The 10,813-nt window shown below is 51.4% G+C and overlaps 1 protein-coding gene across 18 annotated transcripts in view; it reads right to left on the minus strand.

Moving 5' to 3' along the window:
- HDAC8 (histone deacetylase 8) overlaps nt 1–10,813 on the minus strand; it is a 46,539-nt gene that overhangs the window by 28,440 nt on the left and 7,286 nt on the right. For 8 of the 18 annotated variants that reach the window (XR_007509365.1, XR_007509364.1, XR_007509362.1 and 5 more), the window contains exons 1-7: nt 10,553–10,676; nt 9,925–9,977; nt 6,924–7,159; nt 4,483–4,624; nt 3,090–3,202; nt 1,956–2,033; nt 1,419–1,527 (exon numbers count right to left, since the gene is read on the minus strand). Coding sequence is in view for 14 of the 18 variants with exons in the window: in XM_049827235.1 (XP_049683192.1) it covers nt 1,419–1,527; nt 1,956–2,033; nt 3,090–3,202; nt 4,483–4,624; nt 6,924–7,159; nt 9,925–9,977; nt 10,553–10,633 (812 nt within the window). In the remaining 4 variants the exon portion in view is untranslated. Of the gene's footprint in view, nt 1–1,418; nt 1,528–1,955; nt 2,034–3,089; nt 3,203–4,482; nt 4,625–6,923; nt 7,160–9,924; nt 9,978–10,451; nt 10,471–10,552; nt 10,677–10,813 lie in introns of those variants that run through there. The other 10 variants (XM_049827229.1, XM_049827227.1, XM_049827236.1 and 7 more) reach the window with 8 other exon arrangements.

A 10,813-nucleotide genomic window follows, 5' to 3' on the forward strand; every position in this document is an offset into this window, starting at 1 on the left:
GTGCTACACCACCTCCAAAGCAGGATAGGAATTTATCTACTAGAACAAAAGCGATCAAACACAAGCACTGTTAATTTATAGAGAGGCAAGTTCAAAGAGCACACATCTGAGACACCAAAGGCAAACTTCCTCCCCATTTATTTATATTGCTGTGCTGCAGCAGGTCAGCCTCCACTGAGACCGGGGAGGCAGCTGTCCCTGGCACCAAGGGAGGTGAGACTGTTTTGCACAGCATCTCCCTGGCTTTTTGCTCTGGGGATGCCTGATCTGGCAGCACCTCAGGAAGGAATAGAGGGCTACCAAGGAGCAGGTCTCCTCTCACCAGCAGGGGACACAGGAGAAGAATACAATTAAATGCTCTATGCAGGGTGTAGTCAGCCTGCAGAAAACTATGTTGGAGGGAGTCACATGCTCCAATCCCACCACGGGTTTGGGAGGCACAAGCAATCATCCTCAGACATCAGCTGGATGAGACACCCACAGTCATGCATGTGACTGTCTCCTGGCCAGGACAGAACTCTTTGTCTTTGCCCATGAGATCTCAAAATTTCTTTGTAGATACTTTGGAACCTATGGTAGGTTTTGATGTCCTTCAACTGGGAACGTATGCAATGGGCTACTCCTGACTGGGCTCCTAATCCCTACTCAGACCCTAAAGCTTCCCTGCTCTTTGGAAACAGGTCCCCTGGCAGGAAGAGGGCTGCTCTACCACCAGCAGGGACAAGCACCAAGAAGCTAGCAGAAGGCATGGCCACAGCATGACTGCCCTAACAGGCTAAAAGTCCAGAGCAGTTTCAGCCCTCAAGTGTTAGAGATGAGAGGTAGATGTGCTACCATGTCCTGCAGCCCCACGCTGAGGCTCCTCTCCCCTTGAAAAGAACAAGCCCTGCAGCCCAGTTCTGACATGGGCAATGGCTTGTGAGGTCCATCACCAACTGAGTGACAGAGGAACCTGCTGGGAGGCAGCTCAATCACCAGCAGACGTTCAACCTTCAGATTTTCGTTCTTCCAGCAGACAAAAGGTGTTTGTAAAACACTTTTAGCTCAGCCCCAAGCATATTTCCCATAGATGATCAGGGATCAGAGCATTTATTTGAAGAAAAAGCATCTAGCCCTAAGTCCACAGATAAAAAATACTTGTGCCTTCTCAGTCTCTCCTTAAACACACAAGGTTTATGTGTGGCAGAGACCCTCCAGCCACCCACAAATGCCTCTGTATATTCAATTTGCCTAAGGATTCGGACAAGACCTCTGAGACCTCTTAAGATCTGTGTTTGTTGTAATCAAAAACTGTAACAGAGGAAGGGGCAAGCCTTAAGGAAGGACTGTAATTAAAAATAGTAAATAAACAAAATCTGTGCAGTCTGTGTTCTGTAAAATCCCATCCAAGCAAACCATATCAGAGCAAGAGGGCTTACGTTTCACAGATCTGGTAATACTTCTCATCCTGAATGCCATCTTGAATAGGTACATTCACGCTGTAATAGCGACCTTTCCCTAGGCCAACATCTGTCACATCACCAGTGCCTGAAAAACAGAAACACCCCATGGTTAATTACAAGGGAAAGGAGGTCAGCAGCAAGAGAAATGTGTGGGATGTCTCACATGAGAGCAGAGAGCCAGAACCTTTGGCACAGTTATGGAAGTCCACCACCACTTGCCACCACCAATAAATGAGGAGCTGGATGAACCTGGTTCTCACCCTCTGCCCAATTCTGTCATGCAGCTTTCAAGGGCTGCGGGTGGCCGCCCAGCAGTAGCTCTGCCCAGAGCTTAGCCACAACCAGAAAGGGGGAAATGCCAAGCATGTAGTTCTCCCTTCTTTCCTTCTCCTGGGTCAACAGGAGAGGCAGTGAGATACCTCTGCTGGACAGAAGGGATGGGACTTGCCTTTGCTGGGGCCTCATCAGTGATGCGTGAACCAAATTAGCACAAACCTCACAAGCTCGACTTGCCTGGGAAAAATCCTGGTGAAAACTTGTGCAGAGAAACAGTCATGACTTTTGAGGTGAAACTAAAGGCATCTTCAACTCCTACCAGAAAAGAGAAAAAAGCTTTCATGCATCATTCACATAAATGACAGTCTAAACATGCAAACGAACCACTTGATAAACACAGGACAGCAAGCAGAACAGGAACAGAATGAACAAAGCAGAAAACCAGATGTGGCTGAATAAATCCATCCTTAATCAACAGAGACCCAAATTCAACTGCAGCAAAGGTCACAACTGACGTGAATTTGGCAGGTCTCATGCTAATCAGTACTGAAGGGATCTCAATACCTCAGGTCAGTGCCCACATTAGCAGCACTTGCCTGCACTGCTTGGCCTGCAAGGCTGGGGGAGAGAGCAGAGCAGGAATGCCTTGGCCAGAGCTTGGCTCTGATTGGAACCAGAGCTACTGGGCTCTCTTGCTTTTTCTCAGCACTGCTGCAGTTCAACAGACCTTTCGTTTTCCTTAAAGACATATTAAAATAGTGGGGATGGGGAGGGAAAAAGAAGTAACAGGAAACTTAACAGAAACCAAGTGTGGGGGTAAACCGGAACAAAATGAAACACACCATAAAATTTAGGAGAGCAGGAAATGTTAAATGGTGTTGAAATAATGTCCCTGAAAGAGAGAGCAGTTTCAGCAAGGCCAGCCCTGGCTTTAGTTTTATAGCATCAAGCCTTCTTTTAAAAGCACTGTTTACCACTGACTGCTTCCCTCTTGCACTGGTGGCATTAAACAATTAAACACTGTCAGCAGCTGTTCTGCCCGGATGGGAGACAAGGGACTGGAGGAAGTCCTTGCTGGAGAGCCACTGGCAGAGGGGATGACTGGAATGGGAACACACTGTTTGTTGCTTTAGGTATGGTACAAGACTGCCACCCAGACCCTCAACAAGAGGTCTGACGAGCAGCACAGGGCAAATCCATAAAGCAGGACAAGGCAGAAATGGATTGAGGGAACTTGACTGCACTGAAAGGAGGCAAAGCCACAGCTGTTGCAGCAGGTAAAGCCCTACTGCCCTGACAGGCCTTGACTTCTCCCACTCCTCCCCCTGAGTCTGTGTGGCTGTGCTGTTTGCAGCCTGCACCGAGCCTTACCATCCCCATGATGCAAATCCAAATCGATATAAAGGATGCGGTCAAATTTCTGTCGCAGCCGCAGGATCCCCAAGACAGCATCATTCAGGTAACAGAAGCCAGAAGCTTCATCTCTGTGAAAACAATGTCCATGAGGTTGAACATCGCCTACCCTGCAGCATCCCAGACCACCTCACTGGGGTGACTGGGAAGGCTCCTTTGGGATCGGTAAGTACTAAATACCTTTTTTAAACAGACTGTTTGCTTCCCAGGACAGTGCCAATAGCACAGCTCAGTGGCAGCAACACTGCTAAGACTTCTTCTGTTACAGGCATTTTATAAACCATGCAATCAAGATAAAAGGGAACAGAAGATTTTTTTAAAAGCCATCCCTCCTGCAAAGAGCAAGAAGGCTCAGCTCAGCCAAGCTAATCTCTCTCCTTTCTCAGCAAGCCATAGTGGGACCCATATTCGGCAAAATGCTGACCAGGAAAAGGGTCCTGATGAGACATTGCCATTGCTGGCATTTTCACACCACTGTTACACCTCCAGAGTTTCTCTGCCAGGTCAGAAAAGTCACTGGACAAGAAGACAAACCCGCACACTCATGTACAAGTTGTTACGGTAAGACACGTGGTTCATGCTAATTTCTGGGCCTCCTCAGGGAAACAGAACAGCGCTGCAAAGGCCAGTTAGCTGGGGACAGGAAGTGCGCTGTCTTGTCTGCATTTGCAGACAGGCCTCATGTTTTGGGAAATGGGGGGCACAAGTTAAAGTAAAACATACTTCCATGGACAATGAGGAAGCCATGGAAACAAATTATTTTACCACTTCAGAATCACAGGATTCAGGGACAAAATTTTTACTTCCTCTCCTGTTGTTCTGGAATATTATTGACGTTACAGCTCAGAGCGAACAGTCACCCACAGAACATGGGGAAAACCAGAGGTCAGACCTGCACTGTTTCAAACCTCTTATTAAGATACCAAAAAAGACGCAAAACAGTTTGGACAATGTGTCGCCAGATTCCCATTCTCTTCCAAATTGGGAGCAACACCAATCGTTTGCCTCTCCACAGCCCTTCTCTATAGACTTTGCAAAACCAACTCTCACTTGAACTGCCAGAGATAACCAAGTATTAATGGATGGCAGGACACCTCTGAATATATCTGCCCCAGACCTGCACTGCAGTCCATGACAGCACCAGGACTGGGCAGTAACCAGCCTACTCTCAGGCCTCTACCCCACTCTGCATCTTTCCTGTCTACCTCCTGCCTTCCCTCACCCCTCTCACACCTTGCTCTCTCTTCCTGCTGGATCACCACACCCTGAGGGTTCGAAGGCAAGCTGGGAGCTAGGAGGCAGTGTTCAGACACCAGGTGAGAAAACACAAGGGAAGAGATTGTTTCCTTACTTCTTTGCATGATGCCACCCTCCAGGCCAGTTAATCGCTACCTTGCACTTGCCGTCCAGCAGGCACTGGGCTGCAGTGATGGTGGCTCCTCCCACAGCTGCTGCATACTCAAAGATCCCTTCCGTAGCTGGACAGTCATAACCTGTGGGTAAGAGTCCGTGTGTCAGACACAACAGGCCTTTTCCTCTGGGGGAAGCATATTCTCTTTGTTTTGAGCTATCTCTCTTTAACCACTGCTCTAACTTTCTATTCAGGGCACAATGAAAAAGCCATGGCAAAAAACCTCACAACAGGTACCAGATTTGGACTCACACAGCAGATTTAGGGGGCATAAGTAGGAAAAAAACTGTATTGGGTTCGTGTGGCAAGGTTTTCGCAGCCGGAGGGCTAGAGGGTTGTCTTCTTTGAGAAGACACCAGGAGCTGTAACCACGCCAGACAGAGATGGCTCCAAGACGGACCCCAATGCTGGCCAAAGCTGAGCCCATCAGCGACGGTGGTAGTGCCTCTGGGGTAACATATTTAAGAAGGGGAAAAGTTGCTGCACAACAGCAACTGCAGCTGGAGAGAGGAGTGAGAATATGGGAGAGAAACAACTCTGCAGACACCAAGGTCATTGAAGAAAGGGGGAGGAGGCGCTCCAGGTGGAGAGCAGAGATTCCCCTGAGGCCCATGGTAGAGACCACGGTGAGCCAGGCTGTCCCCCTGCAGCCCATGGAGGTCCACAGTGGAGCAGATATCCTCCTGCAGCCCGTGGAGGACCCCACTCTGGAGCAGTCGGATGCCCGAAGGAGGCTGTGACCCTGTGAGAAGCCTGTGCTGGAGCAGGCTCCCAGCAGGACCTGCGGATCCATGGAGAGAGGAGCCCATGGTGGAACAGGTTTGCTGGCAGGACTTGTGACCCCGTGGGGGACCCACGCTGGAGCAGTGTGCTCCTGAAAGACTGCACCCTGTGGAAGGGATGCATGCTGGAGCAGTTCATGAAGAACTGCAGCCCATGGGAAGGACCCACGTTGGAGAAGTTCATGGAGGACTACCTCCCGTGGGAGGGACCCAATGCTGGAGCAGGGGAAGAGTGAGGAGGAAGGAGCGTCAGAGACAACATGTGATGAACTGGCTGCACCCCCCACTCTTCATCCCCTTCCACCACTCAGGGGGAACAGAGGTAGAATTGCTGGGAGTTAAGTTGAGCCTGGGAAGAAGGGTGGATGAGGGGGAATGTGATTTTAGTTTTGTTTTCAATTCCCACTCTCCTAGTCTGTTATTAATTGGCAATAAAGTTAATTAATTTCCCTAAGTCAAGTCTGTTTTGTCCATCATGGCAAATGGTGAGTGATCTCCCTGACCTGATCTTGACCCACAATCTTTTCCACTGTATTTTGTCCCCTACCCTATTGAGGAAGGGAAGAGAGACAGCACATCTTGGTGGGCACCTGGAGGCCAGCCAAGGTTCACCCACCACATAAATCAACAATCAAAATGTTTTCTTGCACTCAGAGCATTCACAGATGGGTCTTGAACCAACTTCTGATCCGTGTGCCTGGCTAGCCCAACCTACTGGTCCCTCATAGCAATCTTGCAAAAACACTCTCAGTTCTCTGGCTACTCTATCAAGAAAGTCCTGACGAGGTCACTGAAGTATCTCCCCCCTAAAAACAGACAAACACAAAGGAGACAGGCCTAGGTACACTGTGGGTCTATAGCTAGAATATGATCTTCACTTACTCCTACAGCAGTCTCCCCAGAGCCATTCCCCAGCAAGGCACAACCTCAGGGCTCCTCCTCTGCGGCAGACATATCAGCTTCAGAAATGTAAAGGGCAGATCTAGGGGAGACTCACGAGATCAGCGCAGAATCTGGACCACTGCCTCAGTGCTGGATCACTCCTCCTGTTCCTGAGACTAAGACAGTACCCACAGCCACCTCGCCTGCTTTAACTACTGCATTGCTCAGGCTGTCTTAAGTCCAGGCAGGCAAGAGCCCTCTGCTCAAGACGTAAGCAAGTCACTAGGCAAACAGGAGCCACTCTGGTCCCTGGCTGTAGCTTCAGGCCATTGTTCACACGTGCCCTGCACCACAGCAGGCTTGCAGCTGCCAATCTCAGCTCTGTTCCAAGGGCAGGACGGCAGAGCTTTCTGTCCTGCCCTGAGATCCAAAAAGCAGTAGCAAAAGGCACTGGCTCCCGCGATGCAAGGGACAGGCTGAGCTGCACGGAGCAACAGTGTGAGGCTGACAGTACCCTCTGCTGGCAACAGTGAAAATGCCAGCCTGACAGGTGACCACTGGCTATCAGGGTTCAGCAACACCCATCAAAGAGTGTTTCCCTCCACAAACAGCCCCGCAGCCCACCTGAGCTTACCCCTCTGTCTAACCTCAGCTCCAGCAAAAAGCATCCTGGACCTGATACTCAGTTAATCTCTCACTGAAGATACATGTCCTTACCCAGTCCATACTCCACGGACTCCGGATGGTCATCATCCCCCTCCTCACTGACCTTCTGCAGGTGCTGCAGGTAGGCATCTGTGTGGAAGCTCGCCATCTCCTCCATGGAGGCCACTTTTGGCTTGACTATCCTAGGCAGAGAGGAGGAAGGGAGCGCATCAGGACAAAGACTCCGGGGTTCGGCTGGAACACCCAGCTTTAACCTCCTCAGACTAGGAGCCTTCTTTTGGCTGTTACTGTTGAAAAAGAAAAAAAACAAAAACAAAAAAACCCTTCCTCCTCTTGCACCAGACTGTCACTTTGAGTAAGAAAGCTGCTCAGCTGAGCTGGAGTAGGCCTTTCCCCCAGCTTGGCACTGTCTGCTGTGACCACCCCAACAAGGAACACATGCAGATGCTGCAAGCATTAACCTTTCCACTTTGCTTCAAGTTTTTTTTTCCCTTTTCTGCATGTTCTCCCAGTTTGAGCAATCCCCAGCAAATCCAACATTCTGGTTACACACAGAGGAAATAACAGTGAAAACGTCCAGGCCCAACCCAGTGCTGCAGCAGGACACCAGCCTGCTGGGTCAAGAGCTGAGCAGCACCTCTTACATGCTCTTACCTCTGCCTGCATTCAAATCAGAGACCGGCTCTGTCCTCAGCAACTCGCACGTGACCTTTCCTGGGTCTGGGCACTTTGCAATCTGCCTAAATAAATCTTGCAACATGCTGAAGCCCTCTCCAAACCTCAGACTCTGGAGGCGCACGCAGGCAACGCAGCACACCTCCATTGCTACTGGAGGAATGCAAGAAGCTCCCACCTCTAGGGTAGCCCAGGTGCTGGGCACTTCTCACCCCACGTCAAGGCAAACAGCCCTTTGGGTCTGCCTCTCTAATGGTACCGGCAGCCATTTCCCAAGCACATTCTACCAAAATGATCAGAAAGAAGAAAACCCTTTAAAAAAAAGTCCCAATAGGACTTTCTGGCCCTGCTGAACTGGAGTGTGGAATTTTTTTTAAGAGTTTATAAGATGCTACATAAGAGAAGCTGAACTAAGCACTTTTTTTTCTTCTACTTCATATCCCCCAGTGTCAAAAGCCTAATGGGGCAGGAAGCTCTCACTCTTCTGCCTCAGACCTCACCTTGTCTTCTCTCCTAAACAGCACCAAGACCTCACAAAAAGTCTCCTAAATCAATCTCAACACAGCAAAACAACATGGTCCCTCTCAGCATCAGCACTGGCCAGTGGATTTGGAGAAGTGCCAACAAGGATGGTTGTATTGGGTTTGTGTGGCAAGGTTTTGGTAGTGGGGGGTTACAGGGATGACTGCTGTGAGAAGCTGCCAGAAGCTTCCCCTATGTCCGACAAAGCCAATACCAGCCAGCTCTAGGACGGACCTGCTGCTGGCCAAGGCTAAGCCCATCAGCAACAGTGGTAGCACCTCTGTGGTAACATATTTAAGATGGGAAAAAAAAAGTTGCAGCAGGCACAGAAATGGCAGCTGGAGAGAGAAGTGAGAACATGTAAGAGAAACAACTCTGCAGACACCAAGGTCATTGAAGAAGGACGGGGACGAGGTGCTCCAGGCACTGGAGCAGAGATTCCCCTGTAGCCCATGGTGAAGACCATGGTGAGGCAGGCTGTCCCCCTGCAGCCCATGGAGGTCCACAGCGGAGCAGATATCCTCCTGCAGCCCGTGGAGAACCCCATGCTGGAGCAGGCAGATGCCCAAAGGAGCCTGTGACCCTGTGGGAAGCCTGTGCTAGAGCAGGCTCCCAGCATGACCTGTGGATCCATGGAGAGAGGAGCCCATGGTGGAGCGGGTTTGCTGGCAGGACTTGTGACCCTGCAGGGGACCCATGCTGTAGTAGTGTGCTCCTGAAGGACTGCAACCCATGGAAGGGACCTACGCTGGAGCAGTTCGTTGAGAACTGCAGCCCGTGGGAAGGACCCACATTGGAGAAGTTTGTGGAGGACTGTCTCCCGTGGCAGGGACCCCACGCTGGAGCAAGGAAAGAGTGTGATGAGTCCTGCCTCTGAAGAGGATGAAGCAGCAGAGACGCATGATGAACTGACCATAACCCCTATTCCCCATCCCCCTGCGCTGCTGCTGGGGGTAGGTAGAGAATCCGGGAGTGAAGCTGAGCCCAGGAAGAAGGGAGGGGTGGAGGGAAGGTGTTTTGAGATTTAGGTTTATTTCTTATTACCCTGCTCTTGTTGACTGGCAATAAATTAGGTTAATTTTCCCCACGTTCAGTCTGTTTTGCCCAGGATGGTAATTGGTTGAGTGATCTCTCCTTGTCCTTATCTTGACCCATGAGCCCTTTGTTATATTTTCTCTCCCCTGTCCAGCTGAGGGGGGGTGGGGGGTGGGGAGTGATAGAATAGCAAGATAAGGACAGTTTAATAAAGTGAAAGCAAAGGTTGTGCATGCAAAAGCAAAGGAAGACAAATTATGTTATTCTCTACTTCCCATCAGCAGGCAATGTCTGGCCACTTCCTGGAAAGCAGGGCTGCAGTATGCGTAGTGGTTGCTCCAGAAGATGAAAATGCCTCCCCTTCCATTTCCCTTTACTTAGCTTTCATAGCTGAGCTGATGTCATATGGTATGGAATATCTGTTCCGTTAGTTTGGGTCAGCTGTCCTTGCTATGTCCCCTCTCAAGATCTTTGCCACCAAAACCTTGCCACACAAACCCAATACAATGGTTTCTACGCCATCACTTCTGCTCAGGGCCGTGAGAGCAGTGGGCGACAGCGTGCTCTACGGAGAAAGCACGAGGCAATTTGCAGTCCATCAGACCAGAAAGGGTAACCATAAACTACACCTGCTATAATTAGCATAATCTTGTCCATTTAGCAAAACAAGCTAACCTTCCTTAGATCCTAGAAATACACACTGCGTGGGCTCCTATAATCATGCTACCAGCAGAGACAGTGTAAGACCTGCAGTTACTCAGTATCTTCCAAACCTTAGCAAGAAGAAAATATTCTCTTCACAGAAAACAGGAGCACTTACATCATCTGGTCAAGTAAGGAATATGCTTCGATCAACGAATGTACCATACTGGCCTAAAAAAAGAAGATTAAGACCGTGAGAGCAGCTCTAGTGTAGGAGACAAGAGCACAGCAACTGGGGGCTGCATGACTTGCAGCGAAGGTGTAACTGTAACTTCTCCCAGCAGCACAGCTAAACTGGTACCAGCTTGAGCTGGGTACCTGGAGCGGGTTTCCCCCACAGAAGGCGAAGACTTCCCGGTGTGTCAAGAAAAGGCACAGCAGTGCACAGCTTTTCGGGGCGGGGGGCCTGGGAAGTGCCACTTCTGCGTCCCAGGCACCCGCTCCTGCCCCAGGCGGCGGGAGGGGAGAGACAGGCTCTGCCTCTGGCCCCGCGCTCCTCCTGCCCCGGGTCGGCGTGCCCCACCCCCGCTACCCCTTCCCCCAAGCTCCCCGCACCCTCCCGCCGTCTCAGCTGCCGGCAGCCTCCCCAAAGCCCCCGGACCTCCCGGCAGCCTCCCCGGGGTCCCCTCCGTCCCCAGGCCTCACCACTGCGCTCCCAACGCCCCCACGCCGGGGTCCCACAGGGCCCGTTAACAACACGCACACCTCCGCCCCGCCAGCCCTCCCCAACCCGGCACGGCGCTGACCCGCTTGGGCACTTTGCAGAGGGAGTCGCAGAGGGCCACGTACTCCGGGCTGTACACGTAGACCGGCGGCGCCGCCGCCATCAGGGCCGCCACGCCGGGAGGCCCGGCGCTGCCGCCCCCCCACCCCCCCACCCCGGGACGGGCAGTTCCGGCCCCGGGGCACGCCGGGAGCAGCCGCTCCGCCCCACGGCACGCCGGGAGCCGTAGTCCCCGCCCTCAGCGGCACCGGCGCTGTGGGCCGTGCCCGGGATCGTCCCGCCC

The sequence above is a fragment of the Accipiter gentilis genome, chromosome 24, assembly GCF_929443795.1.
Source record: "Accipiter gentilis chromosome 24, bAccGen1.1, whole genome shotgun sequence".
Taxonomy (NCBI): domain Eukaryota; kingdom Metazoa; phylum Chordata; class Aves; order Accipitriformes; family Accipitridae; genus Astur; species Astur gentilis.